The sequence below is a fragment of the Arvicanthis niloticus genome, chromosome 24 (genome assembly GCF_011762505.2).
Source record: "Arvicanthis niloticus isolate mArvNil1 chromosome 24, mArvNil1.pat.X, whole genome shotgun sequence".
NCBI classification, from domain to species: Eukaryota; Metazoa; Chordata; class Mammalia; order Rodentia; family Muridae; genus Arvicanthis; species Arvicanthis niloticus.
Window position 1 is genome coordinate 20,235,655 of NC_133432.1, and position 23,435 is coordinate 20,259,089.

The following is a 23,435-nucleotide window of genomic DNA, read 5'->3' on the forward strand; positions in this document are numbered from 1 at the left end:
GTAGCCCTGGCTGTCCTGGAACTCACTCTGTAGACGAGGCTGGACTTGAACTCAGAAAATCTGCCTGCCTCTGCCTCCCAAGTGCTGGGATTAAAGGCGTGCACCACCACTGCCCGACAGGAAGTCCAGTATATTTTAAGACAGGGTTTCATGTAGCCCATAATAGCCTCAAGCTCCTTATGTAGCCAAGAACGACCTTGAACTCCTGACCATCCTGCTCCCACTTCCTCAACTATCGATAACCTTGGGCCCATGTAGAAAGTGAGACTAGGCTGGGCGGTTATGAGTTCTTGTTCTTGTAGAGGAGGGGTTCAGTTCCTACCAACCACAAGGTGGTCCCAGCTGCAACTCGTTTCAGGGTTTCTGACGCCCTCTTGTGACCTCCACAGGTACTGCATGCATGTGGTATACATAATACATATGTGGACAAAATAGAATACATAAATCTTAAAAAAAAAAAAAAAAAAAAAAAAAACCCTAGAGACATTGACAAGCGTGCATAATAGAGAAGCCAGAAGGCTTATAGTTCCCAGAACACACGCGTTCCCTACCCTTCCATTCCTGCCTGACGGGTCCTCACTGAATTGGATTTGTTATCTGTTTTTGCCATACCAGAGGTTGAATTTAGAGACCTTACACTCACCACAGAGTTACATTCCCAGCCCTATTTTTATTTTGAAATAATGATCACTAAGCTGCCCAGGCTGGCCTAGAACCTGGGATTCTACTGTCTCGGGGCAACAGGCACATGCAACGGCACACCCAGCTCCAGCTGTTATTACTGCTGTTTATTGGGAACACCCTGCGCATCTAGCGGCAAGCCTTTGAGAGCGCAGAGTAGGGCCACCTGCTCCTTTGCAGAAGCCTACTTGGGGCATCCGCTTCTCACAGTTCCGGGGGAGTAACCTCTCTGCTTTCCCCTGTGCCCCTCCGCCCCTCAGAAGTCCTCCTCCTCAGCCAAGGAGAGGAGCACTGCCTTGGGCGTGTGCTCGAAGAGGGCAGCTCTGTTCTGCTGTTGCCCTTTCTTCACCCAGTGGCCATAGATGCGGAAAGCGTAAGCGTCGATGAGCCTCCGTAGTGGCCGTAGGGCGTAAGGATCTCGGATGACGATCTCCCTGGTTACCGGCTTCACCCGACGGTACTGGTAGTAGATCCTTACTGATGCCAGCACAGTTAGACAGATCACCTGCAGGGGCAGCACTGAGAACCCTCAGCCGACAGCGGAGCTTGTCGGGAAACCTTAGATGGCTTTGGGGGTGCCCTTCATAATGCCTCCTATTTCCAGGCTATAAGCGTCTACAGGGATTTAGGCTAACAGGGTCAGTTAGCTGACATCCCTGCAACCAGAGAGTCAAACAGTGGGGCACAAGAAGAGGGGCAATTCTAGAATTCCCCCCCCCCCCCCATAGTTTAAGGTTCTGGGAGCCTGGTGCCAGCAGGTATAGAGTGCTTCAGGAGCCAACAGCAACCTCCCTCAACAGCCTTGGGGAGGTTAAATTTCAGTACCTTGAACTTCCCTCGGGGGCTGAAGTGCCGAACTTCCTCTACTATGTACTCCTGGAAGAAAGGATGTGCCAAGGCCTCTTCCGCCGAGCAGCGGTCCTGGGGTTTCACCACCAAGAAGCGAGACACCTGTGAGAACAGGAGGGACCTGAGGATACCAGAGCAGCGTTCTGGAAAACTCGGGGGTGTGAGGGTCAGTCCTGATTGCCAACTTGACAGAATTTAGAAGCATCACGGACAACAGGTCTCTGGACCTGTCTGTGCGGAATTGTTTACATGGGTTTAGGTGAGAAGCTACACCCTAAATGTGGGTGGTTCCAGTTCATGGGCTGGGGGTCCTGCATCAATCTCCCTCTGCTTCCTGACCGTGGATGCTCCTCCGCACACCTGTAGCCATGAAGCAGGAGCCGGAACAAACCCTTCCTTCCTTATTAACTCCATTGAGACAGACAGTGCTCCCTCCTGGAGATTCCTCCACTCTGGGGCATGCTCCCTGTATTGGGGTGTTCTTCTTTCCCTCTCACCAAGTCTTTCACCGTGTCTGAGTAGTCATCCCACTCTGGTGAGCCAAACTGGTATTTGCCATCCATGATCATCCTCAACATTAGCATTTGTTTCCGGTGCCAGAAGGGCGGCGAGCCAGCCAGCAGCGTGTACATGATGACTCCTGTGCTCCACCTGGAGGGTGGACAGGGCCTCGTGTCACCCTTAGCCTCATGGGTAGGGGAGCCATGCAGGAGTGGCTGGCCATCGTTCCTAGCTTCCCTGGGGTCAGGCCGTGGTTGTGACCACCTCCCCCCAACTACCCATATCACTTACATGTCCACCTCCTTCCCATAGCCAGGGTGGCCTTCGTCCATGGAGCACTGGATGATTTCAGGGGCCAGATAACTAGGAGTCCCACAAACCTCTGCAGGAACAGCCGCTATCAGGACAGGCCACCAGGGGCCCTCTCTTGGAAGAAGTTACCCAAGAAAGCCCAGAGACAAAACAGTGCTGAGTAGGGCTCTCCAATTTTATACTCAGTAGTAACGGCGGAATACACAGGCGCAGAGGGCCACCCGTGGATTCCTAGGTCCTTTTAGGCACCCTGGCATAGAACTCAGGTGGAAACCTGACTCAGTGGATATGTATATGTTGGCAGTACACATAGGTAAAAATGCCCACAGAGACCAGAAGAGTCAGATCCCTTAGAACTGGATCTGTAAGTGACTTTGAAAGTCTCCCTTCCTATGTGGATGCTGGGAACTGAAACTTGGGTCCTCTACATAAATACATGCTCTTTTAAGGACCTAGGAATCCGTGTGGGATATGTGGGAGGCAGAGGCAGGCAGGCAGACACACATACATACACACACAATCTCACACACACACACCCCAGAGATGAGTCATTTATTATGATTAAGAATATTGGGGGGGAGGGGCTCTTCCAGAGGACATGAATTTGAGTCCTAGCACCATACATATGAGAAATAATTGTGTGAGTGATTGCTCTCCATCTTGGGGGTTTTTTGTTTGTTTATTATGTATACACAGTTTAGCTTGCATGTATGCCTACAGGCCAGAAGAGAGCACCAGATCTCATCATAGATAGTTATGAGCCACCATGTGGTTGCTGGGAATTGAACTCAGAACCTCTGGAAGAGTAGCCAGTGCTCTTAAGCTCTGAGCCATCTCTCCAGCCTCCTCCATCTTGTTTTTGAGACAGGCCTGGAGCTGACTGATTCAGGTAGACCAGCCAGCAACCCGGAGGGAATCCTCCTAGCTGCCTGTCCAGTGCTGAAGTTACATGGGCTCTGGGGATTCGAACTCAGGTCCTCATGCTTGTGTATTCCATTTGACCCATGGAACCATCTCCTTAGCCACTGACATGCTAGAGATTTTAATCTGGGGAGAAAAAAAATCATGCAGTTTCCATCCCTGACGCCCCCTCTACGGGGCCAAGGCCATGGTACCAGACCTCGGAGCTTCTCTCCTGGCTGCAACTGGCAGGAAAAGCCGAAGTCTGTAAGCTTGATGTTCATGTTGTCATCCAAAAGGATGTTCTCTGGCTTCAGGTCCCGATGGACAATGTTGAGCTTGTGCAAGGTACAGATCACCTCCAGCAGGGCCCGCATGATCTTTCTGGAGGGAGATGCAAGGCATTGGCTTGTTATTGTTGTTTTTTTGTTTTGTTTTGGGTTTTGTGGGGTTTTTTTTGTTGTTGTTGTTTTTTTGTTTTTTTTTGTTTTTTTGTTTTTTTGTTTTTTTTTTTTTGAGACAGAGTTTCTTTGTGTAGTCCTGGCTGTCCTGGAACTCACTCTGTAGACCAGGCTGGCCTCAAACTCAGAAATCCGCCTGCCTTTGCCTCCCAAGTGCTGGGATTAAAGGCATGCGCCACCACTGCCCGGCCTTTTGTTTTGGTTTTGGTTTTGGTTTTTTGGGTTTTTTGAGACAGGGTTTCTCTGTGTAGCCCTGGCTGTCCTGGAACTCACTCTGTAGACCAGGCTGGCCTCGAACTCAGAGATCCCCCTGCCTCTGCCTCCCAAGTGCTGGGATTAAAGGTGTGTGCTTTTAATATTATTTATTTCTATTTATATGAGTACTCTGTAGCTGTCTCCAGACACACACGGGAAGAGGGCATCAGATCCCATTATAGATGGCTGTGAGCCACCATGTCGTTGCTGGGAACTGAACTCAGGACCTCCAGAAGAGCAGTCAGTGCTCTTAACCAATGAGCCATCTCTCCAGCCCAGAAATAAAATCTTTTTTAAAAAAGAGAGAGAGAGAGACAGACAGACAGACAGACAGACTAACAAGCGCTCTAATTGCCGAGCCATCTCTCTAGGTACATTGGCTTAATTTTTGATTCTAGAATTAGGCAAAACTTTCCATACCACAGAATTGAGTATTCTTCTACATGTTCCTCTTCCACTCAGCAGAGAGAAGATTCAGGGAGGCCAAAGCCCCCATGCCAACCACACCGCATTCGAAGCTGGAGCTAGGATAGGCTGGGACAGTCAGTCTAGCATCTAGAGTGTAGATTGAGCCCAGGAGCTGGGAGATCCCAGAAGCCAGCATGACCTCAACTAAAAACATGCAAGCCAGGCTTCCCACTGGACCGCGTCGCTGCTAGTACTGGGAGACTTCCTGGAGAAAGCACAGGCGCCTTACCTGGTTTCCTTCTCCGTTAAGGTGACCTTCTCAGTCAGATAGTCAAAAAGTTCCCCTCTCTTCATTCTGTGGGAACAAAGCGTTTCCAAGACCACCAGCTCCTTACTTGCCCCAGACCTGTATTCCCACCCTGCTGCTATCAAAGGTTCTTCCTCGAGTTAAGAAACCAGGGGAGGGCCGGGCGGTAGTGGCGCACGCCTTTAATCCCAGCACTTGGGAGGCAGAGGCAGGCGGATTTCTGAGTTCGAGGCCAGCCTGGTCTACAGAGTGAGTTCCAGGACAGCCAGGGCTACACAGAGAAACCCTGTCTTGAAAAACAAACAAACAAGAAAAAGAAAGAAAGAAACCCGGGGAGGAAGTGGAGTTGTCCAGGAAGAATTGGAAGAAAAACAAGAAGCTGGGAATATATGATGTCCCTGCCTATGAAAATACAAGGCACCCTGGGATCCTTTTGCGCTGGGGGCGGAAGTTAGGCATCTGAGTCTCTGGCCCAGGACCCCTAAAACCAGATATAGAGGAGTTGGGAATTTTTGCCAGGAAACAGATGGAAAGAACAACAGTGTAAGTGCTGGGGAAGCAAAGTTTGCCTGTCATACGTTTAAAAGCCAGTGGTGACGGGCATATACCTGTAATCCGAGTGGGAGGTGGACACAGGGGAATCAGGAGTTCAAGGCCAGCCTCTTCTACATAGTGAGTTGGAGGCTAGCTTGAACTACATGGAATCATGTTTCAAAACCAAAACCAAACAAACAAAGAACTGGGGGTTGGAAAGACGGTGCAGAGGTTAAGAGCACTGACTGCTCTTCTAGAGGTCCTGAGAATACTATATATATAATAAATAAATAAATCTTAAAAAAAAAAAAAAAAAAAAAAGAACAGAAACGGGCTGGAGAGATGGCTCAGCAGTTAAGAGCACTGACTGCTCTTCTGGAAGAACCGGGTTTGGTTCCCAGCACTCATGTCAAGGCACTAACAATTGTGTATAACTCTAGCTCCACAGAATTCAAGACAGCCTCTGGTCTGCACAGGAATCTGCACTCACTCGCACATACCCACAGACAGACAGACACATACACACACACTAAAGATAATAAAAATAAATGGCTTAAATAATGAAGACACAGGCCAGATCTGGTGGCACACACCTTCAGGCCCAGCACTTGAAAATGCCCTACAGGCTCGCCTACATCTAGGGTTTTTTTTTTTTTTTAATTATTTATTTTATGTATATGAGTACACTGTAGTGGTTGCTGGGAACTGAACTCGGAACATCTGGAAGAGCAGTCAGTGCTCTTAACTGTTGAGCCATCTCTCCAGCCCCTACATCTGGATTTATGGAGGCATTTTTCCCAACTGAGGCTCCCTCCTCACTTGTGACTCTTGCTTGCATCAAGTTGACATAAAACAAGCCAACACAGGGAGTCTTGACTTCTCCATACCTCACAATTAAGTTTGTTTGTTTGTTTTGTTTTATGTATGTGGTTTGTTTTTTTGTTTGGTTGTTTGGTTGGGTTTTTTTTTTTTTTTTTCAAGACAGGGTTTCTCTCTCACTCTGTAGACTAGGCTAGCCTCAAACTCACAGAGATCTACCTGGCTTTGCCTTCTGAGTTCTGAGATCAAAGGTGTGTTCCCCCTACCCAGCACATTACAGTTAATTTTTAAAAAGAATTTTTTATTTATTTTATGCATATGAGTACACTATAGCTGTCTCAGACACGTCGGAGCCCATTACAGATGGTTGTGAGCCACCATGTGGTTGCTGGGAATTGAACTCAGGACCTCTGGAAGAGCAGTCAGTGCTCTTAACCGCTGAGCCATCTCTCCAGCCCCCATTACAGTTAATTTAAGGAGAGAATTTACTCAAGAAAACTATGACAGTAGGTTTGTAGTGTTGAAACATTTCATATTGTACCTACCTGCTGAACCCTCCAATATTTTCTGATTCCTCTTTTCTCATTATTTATATAAGAAAAATTTGTAGCAAGGTCTCACAATGTTGCCCAGGCTAGCCTTAAAACCATGGCAATAATTCTTCTCCCTTACTCTCCTGAGTTGGATTATAGGCCTGTACCAAGGTTGCCCAGTTTTATCTTTTCCTATTTAACCACAAGACTCACCCTAGAAAGACCCCCTCCCCTGCCCAGTGGGAGCCATTCTGCTGTATCCACAGGGCTCTGTCCTGTGTAACCTTTGGGGACAGCTCAAATGTCTTTAACCTTTAGCGAGGTGGCTTGGAGAAGCTATTTTTACCGGTGTCCCGAGAAGCCCTCCAGGGTAAAACTAGATTGCTCTAGCAGAGACCACGTTCTAGATGAGGAAGGGAAAAAAGATTGAATTGACTATTTTTTGGTTTTTGTTTTCTGAGACAAGGCACAGCTATGTGGCACAAACTGGCTTCAAACTTTTGATGCTTTTGCCTCAGTCTCCAGAGTGCTGGCACTGCAGATGTGAACCACCCAGGCAAGCTTCAAAGTTCAGGTCTCTCTTCCCCTCCCTTCTCCTCTTCCCTCAAGTTCTCACTCCCCACCTGCCCATCCCCTTCTTATGTTCCTTTGTTTTTGAGACAGGGTCTCTCTATACACTTGGGCTGGCCTAGAACTCACAGTGTAGACCAGGCAGGCTCAGAACTCACCAAGCTTCTGTCTCTCAAGTGCTAGAATTAAAGGCATGCCTGGCCTCACTTGGAGGAATATTTTCCTCTTTTCTTTTCTTTTCTTTTCTTTTCTTTTCTTTTCTTTTCTTTTTTTAAAGGGTTTCTCTGATGGAACTCACTTTGTAGACCAGGCTAGCCTGAAACTCACAGAGCTATCTATCTGCCTGCCTCTGCCTCCCAAGTGCTGGGACTAAAGGCACAGGTCACTACACCCATCTTGGAAATTTCTTTCTAATAAAAACTAATCATAAAGTTGGCGGTGGTGGTGCATGCCTTTAATCCGAGCACTCGGGAGGCAGAAGCAGGAGTATCTCTGTGAGTTAGAGGCCAGCCTGGTCTACAGAGCAAGCTCGAGAATAGCCAGGGCTTTTACACAGAGAAACCCTGTCTCAAAAAAAATTAATTAAAAGAAAACACACACACACATATACATACACACACAATATATATATAATATTTAATATTTAAATATATATATATATATATATATATATATATATATATATATATATATATATATATTTAATCTACCCATAGGTGGTATTCCAAGTTTCAAATCTGAAACTTGGAATGGCCCTGAACCTGAATCAGCTCTTTATTTTGCTTGGGGCTGATGTTGGTTGGTCCCCAACAGACTGGGGAGGACTGCTGGAGAGCTTCATAAGCCCCAGGATAATGGTGGCTCCAGGGTTGGGTACTTACAGATCAAATACCAAGAAGAAGAAAGTGTTGGTCTCGTAAGTGTCCTTCAGCTGTACTGAAACGGAAAAGGCTAGCTGGTCTCAAGGAGCAGAGGAACCTTAATATGGACCACAGGGCACAGAGACCAGGCAGGCTGGCTTCAAAGGCAGGGGTGAGAATGTGATGGGGTTCCAAGGCAATCGTTGTGATGTGGGAAGGACCAGGGACTTCATACTCCGCTTTCCCACCAGCCCCTCCCAGCTTCCAACATTGGCTGTACCCATTCTAAGCAATGAGGGAGGCATCTCGAGCCCCAATAACAGGCTGGCTGGCAGAGCCACTGAGCAGGATGCCCTTGAATGGATAGAGCTGGTCACAAGGTGGCTCTTAACACCCTGACTTGGGTTATTAGGGCAGAATCACTCACTATGAAGCATCCTGCCATGGCTTGTGCCCGGGGGAGTAGGGAAGTTTGGAGGATACACTTACTGATGTTGGGGTATCCTGAGACCTTCTGCAGGATGTCCACCTCCTTCAGGGTGGCTTCCCGAAGCTCCTGTACCTCCTCAGAGCTAAAGCTTCCTCCGCCGGTGACGTCAATGATTTTGACTGCGTATTCCTGGCATGTAGGTTTGTGGATGCAGCGCCTGACCACGCTGCTGACTCCCCTTGTGGGCAGAGAACAGATGGCCTCGGGACTCCATACTCCAGCCGAGTCCCTTACCAAAGGCTACATACAGTACAGGGACTGGAGGAAAAGCTCAGAGATTGAGTACTTGTTCTTTCAGAGAGCCTGGGTTCAGTTCCCGGCACCCACATGGCCACTAGCAACTGTCTGGAACTCCCGGGGATCCGACACCTACTCTGACTTCTAAAAACACCAGACACGAATGTGCTGCACAAACATGCATACAGCCGAAACACTTGTACTCAGGAAACAGAAATTAAATCAATCAGGGAATCAAAGGACCTGAGCTGTAACATGGGCTTTGCTTCTCAACCTATAGGGAGGAGCTAAGGGATAAGAAACCCGGTTAGTGCGGAGGGTGGAGCCAATCTGTGATGCGAGCAGGAGCTGAGGGCAGGACTTCCACTGGCGGTCCAGGTCTTACCTGCCCAGGATCTCCTTGGGCTCGTAGTTCTCATAGAAACTCTGTGCGGAATGGGAGTCAGGAAGGGCCTCATCCCGGGTCATGGTCAGGTGGGTCTCAGGAGGATCCCAAGGACCTCTGAAAAGGGCACAGAAAGAAGCAGGAAAGTTCCCACCCCTCCTGCCTCCCTCCTCCCCCCCTTTTTTTTGGGGGGGGTTGTTTTGTTTTGTTTTTGGGTTTTTTTTTTTGTTGTTGTTGTTGTTTTTTTCGAGACAGGGTTTCTCTGTGTAGTCCTGGCTGTCCTGGAACTCACTCTGTAGACCAGGCTGGCCTCAAACTCAGAAATCCACCTGCCTCTGCCTCCCAAGTGCTGGAATTAAAGGCATGTGCCACCACTGCCCGGCCCCCCTTCTTTTCCTTTCCTTTCCTTTCCTTTCCTTTCCTTTCCTTTTCTTTTCCTTCCTCCTTTCTTTCCTTCTTTCCGTCTTTTTTTTTTTTTCCTAAGATGGAGTTTTTCTGTTTTAGCACCCACAGAGCAGCTCACAACCGTCTATAAGTCTAGTTCCAGGGGATGAGGTGTCCTCTCCTGGCCTCTGTCGGGACCAGGCACAGACAAAACGGTGCACAAAAAAAGCGGTGCACAAACAAAACAGCCATACGCATAAAATCAAAATAAGTCTTACAAAAGAAAGCCAAGCACTGTACCAGAGCTGGATGAGTGGCTCTTGGCCTCAGCCTATGTTCTTACCTCCGATTAGACTGTGATGCTTAGGCGTCTCTGGGCCTTCTGCCCAGCACAGGTGTGTGGCAAGTGCCGGGTATGATTCAATGGACAGGTGATAGGTGATGCACTGTAGAGCCTTAGCCGATGGAATACCCTAGATCCTACCTAGCAACGCAGGTACGGTAGTCCTGGAGCAGAGTAGACAACACAGTAAAGTTTTTGTTGTTGGTTGGTTGGTGTTTGTATTTTATTTATTTTTTGAGACAGGGTCTCACTATGTCACTGTGGCTGGCCTAGAACTCATAGAGAAATGAATCCACCTGCCTCTGCATCCCCAGTGCTGGCATTAAAGGCATGTGTCTCCATGCCTGCCATGAGTCAGTTACTCTTATTTCTGTTTTACTTTAAAAAACAATAATAATTTAATTTTATGTGCCATGGCGTCTTGCCTACATGTATGTTCCTGTAAAGGTGTCAGCTCTCCTGGAACTGGAGCTAAGGACAGTAATGAGCTGCCATGGGGGCGAGGCTGGGAATTGAACCCAGGCCCTCATGGAAGAGCAGTCAGTATTCTTAACCACTGAGCCATCTCTCCAGCCCGTCTTATTTTTATTTTTAGGTGCTAGGGATAGAACCCAGGGTACTGAGTACACTAGGCAAGCACTCTGCTACTGACTGGGCTGAGCTACACCCCCAGCCCTGAGTCAGGGTGCTCAAGCTTGGACATGGAGAAACTAAGCTGGCCCATCTTGTTCCAGGAACATAGAGGCTCCTGCCAGGAAACTGAATTCCTCCTTCAGATCCAGAGTTTTAGAAAGGCAGAAAATAACCCAGCAATAGGGAGAAGGCAAGCAGGCAAAAGGCACATGCTTCTTGTCCACTTCCAAGAAAGCCTGGTCTCCCGAGGGGCCCAATTTGCTGACCAGCCAAGCAGCAATTCTGGCTGCCTCAAGCTGGCCTTTGCAGGAAGCCTGGTGTCCATCGACTGGGTGCCTGGTTACCCGAGGAAGGTTTAGAATAACAACTGTCTCCTTTGCCAATAGCAGAACCAGGCCTGTGTACTGACGGAATCAACAGCCAACAGAACCCAAAGGTGTTAGTGCTCATCAAAAAACAGGGCTGTTTGCTGAAAGGCCATTCCAAAAGCCCAAGATGGGCACGTATGCCCCTCACCTATTAGCCAGCCACACCAGACCCCTTGCATGGGTACAGAGCAATTCTTGGCCTATACCAGGATGCCATCCTAAGCCAGGCTGGTCAAATTCTGGCTGTGTGTTCACCTTTTCTCAAAATATATATGTGTCCATCTCCCTGGTCTTAAGGCCTGACTTGAATCAATCTTGGATCTTAATTTATGGCTCCGTTAGCCCCTTGATCCATTAGCGCCAAGACTCCCTTCGGGTGTGGGGGTGTTCTAAATAAGAGTAGATGGTCCAGTGTTTTGGAATTTGATATCCCAGAAAGCTAGTTAGAGAACACAGCCAGATGCATGATCTGTAGAAACTGACAGGTGTTCTGAGAATCCGTGCTCTCCCAGATCTGAGGGGAAATGGGTCAAACAGACCTGGGGAGGGGTTCCTGTCTTTGCCTCACAACCCCATCGCTCCCGACTACTGCCTGGCTACTCACCGTTAGGTCCTTGTAGGCCCTTGAATGGAAGTGACAAGAATTCCAAAGGTTCTGGAGCCCTTGGGAGACAGCGGACCACAAAGGACCTAAGCCGTGACCTGAGCAGACACTTGTTAGAGTTGCTATCCTGCTCCTCTTCTGGGACTTTGGTACTTGGTGATGGAAGGCCAGCCTGCCAAAAATAAATCACAACTGCAAACCTAGGATGCAGGCCAAGGCCCAGTAGGGATAGGCCTGGGGCAAAAACTACATCAGTGGTGCCACCTGGAGGAGGCTGGGGAAAGCACACATGGCATGGGACACAGCAAATGGCTCAGGAGAGGCAAAGCCTGTTGTTTTTTAAAATAATGGCTTTTGCTGAACTGAGTGCCTCCAGCATTCGAGAGGCAAAAGCAGGTAGATCTTTTGAGTTTGAATGGTTTCCACAACAGCCAGAGTTACACATAGAAATCTGGCCTGGAAAAAAAAACAAAAGAAAAAAGAAAAAAACAAAATTTTAATTATGTATTCAAGTGCATATGTCTTAATTAGGATTTTACTGCTGTGAACAAACACCATAACCAAGGCAACTCTTTTTTTTTTTTTGGTTTTTTTGAGACAGGGTTTCTCTGTGTAGCCCTGGCTGTCCTGGAACTCACTCTGTAGACCAGGCTGGCCTCGAACTCACAAATCTGCCTGCCTCTGCCTCCCAAGTGCTGGCTGAGATTAAAGACATGTGCCACCACTGCCCGGCCGCACTGTTATTTTTTTGAAGGCAAGCATCTTATTACACAATTCTGACTACCCAGAAACCATGCAGACCAGGATGACATCACACTTGTGCTCCTGCCTCTGCCTGGGTGTTGGCACTGTAAGTGTGAAAAGCCAAGCATGGCAATGAGCTTTTATTTCTCCTGATTCACAGCTATATTTGACTCACCCATGTGTGAGACAGACTGCCTTGAACTTGTGGAAATCCTCTTGCCTGCTTTCCAATATTGGTGTTACAGGTACCTCTATGCCCAGCTTGGTTTAAACCTGGAATAAGCCCTGAGGGAGTAGGGGTAGAGTTTGGAGCACTGTGATAAGGTTTTCCTGAGGTGCTAGGGTCCAACCTCCAAGCATAGAAGGGTTGGTTTTAGCTTTGGTTTGCAAGAAGTAAAAATATCCAAATACAACAGGGAAAACAATTGTATAGAGGATGGTTTTGTTTTTTAAAAAAATACTAATGTATAGGGGCTGGAGAGATGGCTCAGTGGTTAAGAGCACTGACTCTTCCAGAAGCCCTGAGTTCAATTCCCAGCAACCACATGGTGGCTCACAACCATCTGTAATGGGATCTGATGCCCTCTTCTGGTGTGTCTGAAGAAAACTACAGTGTACTTATATAAGTAAAATAAATCTAAAAAAAAAAAAAAAAAAAAAAAAGGGCCGGGCAGTGGTAGCACATGCCTTTAATTCCAGCACTTGGGAGGCAGAGGCAGGCAGATTTCTGAGTCTGAGATCAGCCTGATCTACAGAGTGAGTTCCAGGACAGCCAGGGCTACACAGAGAAACCCTGTCTCAAAAAACAACAAAAAACCCCCAACCAACCAAACAAAAAACAACAACAACAAAAATACTATAGTGTTCTGCTTTCACACATGCCTCAGGCCAGAAGAGGGCACCAGATCTCTTTATATATTGATATGAACCACCAAGTGGTTGCTGGAAATTGAACTCAGGATGTTTTTGTTGTTTGTGTTGTTTCATTGTTTGTGACAGTGTTCTCTGTGTACCTCAGCTGTCCTGGAACTCACTCTGTAGACCAGGCCAGCCTCAAACTCCCAGGGATCCAACTGCCTTTTGACTCTGAACGCTGGGATTAAAAGTGTGCACTACAGCCTTGCTACAGGATAGTTTTAAAACTGTACCCAGCACTTGGGAAGCTGATGCAGGATAGGCCGTTTACACACATCTGGACTATATAGGGAGACCCAAACGCTTCTGCCTGCTGCCTCCATGCAAGACACAGTGTCATGTGGCCATAGCAGGCCTCAGAAATGTCTACCTGCTTACCACTTACCCTCTTGTTTTGGTGGCATGGACCCAGAGGCTCCCACCAACTCCTGACACATCTTAATTAACATGTGGTAAAAGTTAAAAAAAAAAAAAATCAAAGGGTTAAGACCCCACATAGCTAGAGGGGCTGGGGAGGCAGCTCAGTGGTTAAGAGCACAGACTGTGCTTCCAGATGTCCTGAGTTCAATTCCCAGGAAAACACATGGTAGCTCACAACCGTCTGTAATAGGATCTGATGCCCTCTTTTGGCATGTCTGAAGACAGCAAGTTAACTCACATTAAATAAATACTATTCACATACAATAAATTAAAAAAAAAAAAAAAAGACCCCACATAGCAGGGCATGGTGGTACAAGCCTGCAATCCCAGCACTTGGGAGGCAGAGGCAAGGGGATCTCAGTTCCAAGTCATCCAGGGCTGTTACATAGAAAATCCCTGCCTTGAAAAACAACGAAAACACTACAGGACCCCATATGAAAATGGAGGGCCTAGATGTCTCAGTGTTTAGGAGCACTGGCTGTTCTTACAGGACTAGGGCTATTTCTAGCATCCCCATGGTTGCTCACAACTAGACTCGTTCCAGGGTATCTGATGTCTTCTGGTATCTTGATCGCACTACAAACACAACTCCGCACACTTAGATACATCTAGGCAAAATACACACATCCGATGAAAATAAAGCATTAAAAATTTCTTGTAAAGAAGCCATCTGGTAGAAATTAAAACCCCTTGAGAAATAGTACTTTCAAAAAAATATGCTCAAGGTTGTACCCTGCTCCATTTCATTTTTAACAGTATGAGACCATGCTCCGACCACAATGGGGCACAGTACCCCCTTTGCAAATAAAAACCACAAGCTGGACCCGCTTGCCTGAAGGAGTCTGCACTGCTATGCACCCTCTTCTGTAGGACCCTGGGCCTGGAGCAGCTAGAACCATTTAAAAAAGCAATATGGTTACACTAGACAAGGTTCTCTAGCCACAGAATTTATTGGAATGACAGTCTGCAGTCCAACTAACCCAACAACAGGCAGCTGTGAATGGGAAGTCCAAGACTCTACTCATTAGTCCCATGAGGCTAGTAGTTTCAGCTGGTCTTCTGTAGAAGCTGGAAGAAATCCTGAAGAAGTAGGTTCCAACAGATGTGCCAGGAAGTGCAAGCAGGGGAAGAATCCTTCCTTCTGCCATTGTCCTTATGTAGGCCTCCAGGAGGTATGGCCACATTAAAAGTGTGTAGCACCCAGCCTACTTGAAACTTACTGTTTCAGTCTGACCCTGAACTCAGATAGGCTTGCCTATGTCTCCTGGGATTAAAGGCATATATGACCTTTCCTGGGCCTAAGCTTTTCGTAGACTCTATACCAAGATCTGGATCAAAACCCTGTGTTTAATGAGGAACTGCATTAAAAGGTCAGAGCATTAGGAAGGTTGAGAAGCACTGGACTATGAATAAAAGGCACACCAAATGGTTTCTCCTAGGCCTCCATTATGTTCAGCAGGCACACACAGTAAGGACACTACTACACATTTCAGAATAAACCAATTTATTTTTTTAAACTCACAACCACAATACAGTCAAGTTCAAGGAGGCCAAATATTTGCCCAGTAACCAACACTACAAGCCTCAGTAAACATCTCTAGGCAGATCCCTTTCATAGCCATTCTGAAGCAATGGAGCTGTTAGAAGTAAGTCCACACTTATACTATCAATTATACAGAACCAATTTTACATTTCTTCAGCTTGAACTTCTTGCTTAGATGAGACCTGTTTAAAAAAAACAAAAAAAAAGGTTAAAGGTTAAGTTAGAAGATCCAACAATGCCATTTCAGGGTTCCTTCAAACCTCAACTATCCTTGCCACAGAAAGACACAGTACCTGTGTCTACCAAAGTCCTAAAACAGACAGCCAACTTGGTAGATGTAAAACCAACAAGTTTACTAGCCCTCTATCAGAGGCTAAGGAGTCTCCTCTAGGGGCACGGCAGTGTAGAGTGAAGTGGTGCTGAGGGACCCTCCATTAGAACACAATGGCTCCCTGTGGCAGATCTGGAACAGCCAAGGTCAACTTTATCCCTTATTCTGCTGCTTGCCTTGGATACTTCAGAATGCTGAGCTTTGATGCTGGTCGCCTCTTATGCCTGTACACCTGTGCCTTGGCAAATACCACTGTGGCAATCTTCTTTACTGCATGATGAACTCATCATAGGTCGCTGTGATGGTTCTGAACAGCTCCCAACTCAACACTGTCTCCTTGCCTGTCTCTACTCAACAACCCTGTCCTAGAAATGGATTTTCCTTGGACCAGTTCCTAACTGTAAATACTGTAGGGCAGGGCAGAGATGGTGTGCGACTTTAATCCCAGCACTCTGGAGACAGAGGCAAGCACATCTCTGGAGGCCAACCTGGTCTACAGTGTGTTTCACAACAGCGAATGATATGTAGAGAAACCCTGCCCTCAAAATAACTCAAAAATAGTCCTACTGGAGGACTTAAGTTTAAACTGACCATCAAACGGAGCAGAGGGACAAGTCACCTACCGTTTGCAATCCTGCACTGCCGCAGCACCTCGTTGAAGCCCTCACAGAGCTTCACATCACTCTGGTTCTGGGCACACTCCAGAAACTGCTTGATCTCTAGAGAGCAAGGTCCAAAAGACTGCTGGTTCTGCAGCTGGGCTCCCTGCGGCTCCTGCAAAGACACCACATCTTGTCTTGAGATGACAAAGCACAGGGCACCACACAAGGGCAGGGCTCACACACTGGGAGCTGGGAAACAACTGGAGAAGGGTGTGAATTTGGTGCCACCCAGGAGCACAGCAATGAAAATGACTTAAAGAACAAAGATGTCCTCTCCAACTCAAAAAAAGACAAAACAAACAAACAAACGACAAATCACACCATCTGGAGCATACTCAAGGCTCTGAGCTGGGTCCTAACATTGTAAACAGAAGACCAAAACTTTAAAAAACAGGCTAGGAACTCCATAGTTAGGTCTGTGTTCCTTGCCCTGGGTTTGATCCCAGCACTAAAAATATATGTATATACAGATATATACATAATAAGTGAACCATTCCTAAGGAAAACTGGATTATAGGAAAGGATGAGAAAGTGAGAGATGAGAACTTCAGACACACCAGAAATACAAGAGAATACATGCTCCTTAGAAAATGCATCTATCCTAGAGAAAGAAATGGAAACAAACAAACAGAAGCCCACCAAACCAGGAAAGGGGTCATAAAACTGCAAAGGGGACTGTGATTATGTAAGGACAGCTGACTTGAAAGGCCAGGCCTCAGGGCTCAGCCTGTGACACCAGCACTTGAGAGGCCAACCAAGAAGATTGCTACAAGTTGGAGGCCAGTCTGGGTTTGAGACTTTGTCTCCAAAAGCAACAACAGAAACCCAACTAAGTGTATCCAAGATAAGTACTGAAAGCCAAGGCAGGAGGCTTGCCAGGAGTTCAAGGCTAGCTTGAGTAAGATCCCCTCAAAACCAAATTTCACCTAAAGGGAAAATGACTCTTGTACAGTAAGGCAGACTGTCCTGTTGTAACTGAGACCAGGCTATATGGCTTTGTGTGTGATGCTCCCACATGTGTGGACAGATGTGTCCACGGGGAGACTGACCAAGCATGGCTGGCTTCCCTCTCCCACTCTCTCTTATTTCCTGGAGACAGGGCTTCTCTCTCACTGAACCACAAACTATTAGTTTATCTCAGCAGGCCAGCCAGCCCTGCTGTGGGACCTGCCTGTCTCCACCCCACAATGTAGGAGATACAGCTATGGATGGCTATGCCTGACTTTTTGTGGGTTCACGGGATTTGAACTCAGTCCTCATGGTATCAGAGTAAATGCTTATTCATCAAAGATGCTTGCCAGCCGGCAGCTCATCTCAGAAGAATAAGAGCACAGGAAGGAGAAGCTGCCCCAGATCTTACCTGGTAAGTGATGTCAGGCTTTGCAGGCTCAGCATTCCCACCTCCGCTCAAGCCCCCAGTGATGGCGTGACCCAGGGTGTGCCCCACTGCAGAGCCCACAGCCACACCGGCTGCAGTGGTAGCCATCTGGGCCATCAGGCCTGGCTGCCGGGGTGCAGCAGCAGGTGAGCCGACTGCAGATGGTGCAGCAGCTGCTGGAGGCTGAGCTGCAGGAGCTCTTCTGGGAGCAGGCCTCATCTGAGGGGCCCGGCTGGAAAAACAACAGAACTCATCAGTTCCCAGACAAATGGCTTTGGAATTGACTGCAGAGACCAGACAGGCCAGGGTCGGAGGCACACCCTTGGAAAGAACCATGTCAAGGCCATCTTCAGCCATTAAGTGAGTTACTTCTACTTTAGTCCCTTCCCATGTACCCTTCCTTGATTTATTTCCAAATTCATAGGTTTTTTTTTTCATTATTTTTATTAGATGCATACATGTGTACACACACATTTCTAAATAACCTGCCAGTCTGCACATTACTTGTATGTGTATGTTTTCAGGGCTGACCACTCTGTGCTCTCAAGGAGGAATATTTCTCCTGCTTCCTACCCTCAGCACTCCTTAGTTGCTGTATTCTTTATGTGGGACTAAGGTCTTGTGAGCTTTTCAGTGTACAGTTTGACTTATCTACTATCCTTACTCTATACAGCAATTTTAAGGCCAACCTAAGAATCAAAACCCTTGTCTTAAGATTATGAGCAAGGCTGGGCCTGGTAGTGCACAACCAGGAAGCAATCAGGTGGAAACTCAGGTTCAGGTTATCTGACAACTCTGACTTTCCAGGGCTATTCATTTGCATATCCACTCAAGGACAATTAAAGTTAAAAATATCCCCTAAGGGTTTACTTATTTAAACGATAGTTGGACCTCTGAGCTCCAAGACATTAGGAATTACAGAATGAGCAAAGCGCTTTCATTTTATTATTTTTATTTTTTTAATTCATTACACACACACACACACTATAGCTGTCTTCTGACACACCAGAAGAGGGCATTGGATCCCATTACGGATGGTTGTGATCCACCATGTTGTTGCTGGGAATTGAACTCAGGGCCTCTGGAAGAATAGTCAGTGCTCTTAACCACTGAGCCATCTCTCCAGCCTGAGCTTTCATTTTATTAAGTCTATAAGTATAAGAAACAGCAGACAGGTGTTACCATGGAGTATTAAATTTTACAACAATTAAGGACTAATCTAGTGAGTATCCGACTTATGATTTAGAGCTGGGGATGGGGGTGGGGCAGGAGGCTGGTGAAAGGACTCAATGTATAAGGATGCTTGACACCCAGAAGTTGACTCCTGGAACCCACAAGGTAGAAAGAAACAACCAATTCCCACAAGCTGCTCTTGGACCTTCACACAGGTACCAAGTTCTCCAGCACACACAGGCATAAACATACCAGCAGTGCCAGCTATTCAGTTAGAGAACAAGACCCATTTAGAAGGATTTAGGACCAGTGTTGACAATGGAGAAACAGTTACAAGTCAACAAAATCTAAACATCATGAGGTTATGTTAGGAATGTAGTCCAATGCCTTCATTTTACCTACTTAGAAAGGATTATGTCCCCTGAGTAAGGTGTGGTGGCCAACACCTTGAATCCCAGTCCTCATGAGGCAGAGGGAGGTGGCCTGCCTGTTTTGAGTTCCAGGCATGGTGGGCCACACCTTTAATCAGTCCTCAGGAAGCAGAAGCAGGTGGCCTCTTTAGAGTTCCGGGTCATCCAGGGCCACAATGAAACCTCCCTTCAAGGAAACTGCCACTCCAATCCAAAAAGAAAAAGCTAGGGAAAGTAACATGAACTGCAACAGGGTCTCTCCATGGGTAATCTTTCTACACTTGAATTGGTGGCAACCCCCCCTCTTGCCTTCGGGGAGAAAGAGGCACGAGTAACTATCTTGGTGGTAAGGTGAGGCATCCGCTACGACATACAGTCCCGAGGTTACCTCCCACTATGACCCCAATCTTTAGTTTTGTACGATTTTATTACCCCAGAGTGGGACCTCTGGAATCTGGATGCTGTCAACAATTTCCTATTTGATTTTAGGTAGGCCGGCAAGATGTTTCAATAGATCGTTTACCACAAATTGGTAGACATCTTGGACCCAAGGGGTGGAAGGAGAGAACTCAAAATTCTCGGCTCTCCACGCGCAACGGGTAATTTTCTTTCGCCTTTTTTCTTTTTTTTAAAAAAGAAAACTATAGAGCCTGTAAACCCAGCCCTAGGGAAACGTAGTTAAGAAAATCTAGGCCAGAGAAGACTATATAAAGGTCAAGGCCGGCCTTTGATCCAACAAAACACAGTAAGAAGGCTTCACATGTATCTTTCCTTCTTCGCCTCTTCGTAGACTACGCCCAGTGAGGCCCTTCCCCCACCAGTCTAGGGAAAAGGTCACGTTTCAGAGTCCGCTCCCGGAGTGCACTGAATGTGGCCCTGTCCTGGGGGAGTCCTCCCCAGTAGCGGATCCCTTCCGGACCGCCCGCTCTGTCGCACCACCGGTCGCCTTCGCAGCCCTCAAGCTGCGGAACCTCGCCCTGGCCGCCCGCGCTCGGTCCCCAGCCCCGAGGGTCTCACCTAGCCGGAGGAGTCACCCGGGAAGTGCGGCTACGGCTTCCACGCGGCATCCTAACTGCTATGTAGTCTCCGCGTTCAGAGAAGACAAACTGCGAAACTCCCAAAAGCGTCCAGCAATTTCTACCAAGGAGAAAGGAAGACTGGAGGCGGGACCTCACGGGGTAGCCAATCAGAACTCAGGAGAAGCTAGGGCCTAAAGGTTATTGGACAAAGTAGACGTCAGTAACGGGTAAAGGCCTTGGCTCAGCGTCTACGCCCGGAAGTTACGAGTCGGAGAGGAGGTGCTGAGGCTAACCGGAAGTTCCTGCGGTTGCACTCTCAAATCTTGTCCTCCGATTCAATAGTGGAGGTTAGGTTTTTGCTTCCGATGGCTGGCTGGCTCCCTCCACTACCTGGCTGACCTTGATTTTCAATTTCTCCTGCCTCAGCCTCTGAAGTAAACTGGATTAGGGTTTGTTTGGATTTTCGAGACAGGGTTTCTCTGTATAGCCCTGGCTGTCCTGGAACTCACTCTGTAGACCAGGCTGGCCTACGAACTCAGAAATCAGCCTGCCTCTGCCTCCCAAGTGCTGGGATACAAGGCGTGCGCCACCACTCCCCGGCTTGGATTAGGGGTTTACTGGCGTCTGTTCCTGTTTACTGGTTAAGTAAATCTGTTTTCTTAACCTTTCTCTGTTTTGTTTTGGGGCAGGCCTCAGGTAACAGATGTTGGCCTGGATCTCACGTCTCAGCCTCATAGTAGGGGTCATGCAGGAAAAAAAAAAGTTTCTGTTACAAAGGATTTATTAATAAACGTGCTTGGAAATATTAAATTACACAAGTAGACTTGAGATAAAGGAGCGCTGCTTCCAACATGTCTGGAAGACTAATAGTAAAACTAAAGTGGCTTGTTAGAAACTATGAGAAAGAAAAATTCTGCACATAATTCAAGTTTCTGTAGCTGGGGAAATTTTCAATTGTTTATTCACCACGGCTCGCCTTCAATTAGGTGCTATTTCCATAATAAAAGACCACCACCCTGATTTAATACTACCCAGTAAACCCACTTACATATCAAACAACAGGTCTCTAAAGCTGTGGTTCTCAACCTGTGGGCTTTGGATACTGATTTAGGAACAGAGACACTGACTGCTCTTTTCCATGTAAGACTGCCCAAATGCTGAGATGTCCACATTCCAGTATCCGGAACTATATTAAAGGGTTGCAACGCAGGGCAGTGGTGGCGCACGCCTTTAATCCCAGCACTTGGGAGGCAGAGGCAGAGGCAGGCGGGTTTTCTGAGTTCGAGGCTCAGCCTGGTCTACAGAGTGAGTTCCAGGACAGCCAGAGATACACAGAGAAACCCTGTCTTGAAACAAACAAACCAACGAACAAAAAAGGGTTACAGCATTAGGAAAGTTGGAAATCAATGAATATAGATGTCTCCTCAACGGTGGCCACAGAGGCTTGTGGTCTCATAAGCAGAGGCTGTTGATGACCTGAGCCTAGTGATTGGCAGAGCCATCTGCTGTGTCAATCTATGATGCTTCATGGAGAAAACTCCTGTCCTGGTATATGAACGATGTCCACTCCCACACATTGCCCATGAGGTCGTGTAGTCCTACAGAGTAACAGTAGGCCATTGGATGGAGAAGCAGGAGATTCTATCATATCCACCGAATGCCCTGGGGAGGATTGGGGGGGGCCGGGGAAGAATTTTCCTCCTTCATTTTGTCAGAAAGGAGGTCTGACCATAGTACTTTTTCTGGGATGGGGGGTAGGGTGGGAAGCAATCCCTGGCGATGGTCCATGGAAACCATCTTCAGCTCTGTCACCCTTAGGGAACAGTCCCTGACTAGGACAATGAAAGTCAAAGATCTATCAGCTTGCCCCAAGGCAGGTGCTCCTGTCCAGAGGAAAACCAGGGTCACTCTACTCTGCTGCTTTACGGGGGAAGGACAGTGACCTCAAGTTCCCTTCCAAGGTGCTTTGGAAAGAGCACTGTCTCCACCCATCCAGGTCTTCCATCCCTTACTAGGGAAGACCTGGAGAGGTCAGCTCAGGAACTTTGGAAAGGTCAGGGAACACTTGTCCCTCCGGAAGGGAGAGGCTAATTAACATTCCTCAGACCACAGGAAGGGGAACAGACGTGCCTGAGGTGACAAGTTCCTTTCCTCAGGACCGACCATTGGCCACTAACAGACAACGAAAGTCCTTGCCACCTCATTCCCTAAAGACAATCAGGTTTTTTTTTTTGTTTTTTTTTTTTTTGTTTTTTTTTTTTGAGACAGGGTTTCTCTGTGTAGCCTTTGCTGTCCTAGAACTCATTCTGTAGACCAGGCTGGCCTGGAACTCAGAAATCCACCTGCCTCTGCCTCCCAAGTGCTGGGATTAAAGGCTTGCGCCACCACCGACTGGCTGGACCAATCAGTTTTAAAAGTCAAACTGTTCCACCAATCACATTGTGCCTAATAGCTACTGCCCTGAAAACTGTATAAAAAGTTCACTAAATGACCTGCATGGGGTCACCACTTCACCTTCTGTATAGGATGACCCCCCACACGTTGGAACAATAAATTCCTCTTGTTTTTTACATCAATTCCCGGCTCTGCGTGGTTCACTCAGGGGGTCCTCGGTAAGCTAAGGCTTGCAAGAGTCTTACAGAGCCACTGGAGCCCATGCTCTCCCATTGCCCTTCCCTGACTTTACTTAAGCACACCACCTGTATTTGCTCTTGTGATTGGCTCAATTTCATTTCCCTTCTCATCAAAACTGGGGTTCAGGGGTTGGGGGGATGGCTCACCTTTCTGAGCATAAGGACCCAAGTTCATATCCTCAGAACTGTATAAAAGCTAGGCATAGTGGCATGCATCTGTAACTTTAATGCTATGGGGCAGAGATCCTGGGGGTGGTTGGCTAGCCTATGAATGGAAGAGCTTCATCTCCCATTGAGAGGTCTTGTCTCAAAAAATACTGTGGAATGACTGGAGAGATGGCTTTGCAGTTAAGAGCATCGGCTGCTTTTCCAGAGTGTGGAGAGCTTTTGGGGCTGCTCTGCAGGAATCTGACATTGGCCAAGGACAAGGAAGTGTGCTTTAGGCAGGAATCTGATGTTGGGTCATGACGAGGAAGTAAGTTCAGGCAGGAATCTAACTTTTGACTAAAGCAGGGAAGTAATTTCAGTCAGGAATTTACATCTTAGGCTAGAACAAAGAAGTAGGCCTCAGGCATGAATGTGACTGTGTGCTAGGACAAGGAAGTAGGCTCAGATATTTTGGTCATTCTGACAAGCCCTTAGAAACCTGGAAGTGGCCCGGCTGTGGTGTCCCGGCGTCTTTGATCCCAGTACTTGGGAGGCAGAGGGAAGTGGATTTCTTGAGTTCGAGGCTAGCCTGGTCTACAGAGTGAGTTCCAGGACAGCCATGGCTA

At 47.4% G+C, this 23,435-nt stretch overlaps 2 protein-coding genes across 4 annotated transcripts; both read right to left on the reverse strand.

The window, feature by feature from the left end:
* Positions 1-68: 68 nt before the first annotated feature.
* On the reverse strand, positions 69-11,598 carry Phkg1 (phosphorylase kinase catalytic subunit gamma 1). 3 transcript variants are annotated; one of them, XM_076923017.1, is made up of 11 exons: positions 11,435-11,598; positions 9,830-9,993; positions 9,103-9,219; positions 8,480-8,658; positions 8,012-8,066; positions 4,657-4,722; positions 3,464-3,627; positions 2,323-2,413; positions 2,028-2,181; positions 1,507-1,632; positions 69-1,186 (listed from the first exon to the last, which is right to left on the reverse strand). In XM_076923017.1, exons 3-11 carry the CDS (start codon positions 9,183-9,185, stop codon positions 938-940), a joined length of 1,167 nt encoding a protein of 388 aa, XP_076779132.1. In that variant the 5' UTR covers positions 9,186-9,219; positions 9,830-9,993; positions 11,435-11,598; the 3' UTR covers positions 69-937. The 3 variants fall into 3 exon arrangements, with proteins under 3 accessions (XP_076779132.1, XP_076779134.1, XP_076779133.1); XM_076923019.1 differs by lacking the exon at positions 4,657-4,722; XM_076923018.1 differs by lacking the exon at positions 9,830-9,993 and having other exon boundaries at positions 11,435-11,594.
* Positions 11,599-15,000: 3,402 nt separating this feature from the next.
* Chchd2 (coiled-coil-helix-coiled-coil-helix domain containing 2) lies at positions 15,001-20,193 on the reverse strand. The gene is made up of 4 exons (XM_076923027.1): positions 20,028-20,193; positions 17,410-17,659; positions 16,011-16,161; positions 15,001-15,238 (listed from the first exon to the last, which is right to left on the reverse strand). Exons 1-4 carry the CDS (start codon positions 20,075-20,077, stop codon positions 15,228-15,230), a joined length of 462 nt encoding a protein of 153 aa, XP_076779142.1. The 5' UTR covers positions 20,078-20,193; the 3' UTR covers positions 15,001-15,227.
* Positions 20,194-23,435: the final 3,242 nt, after the last annotated feature.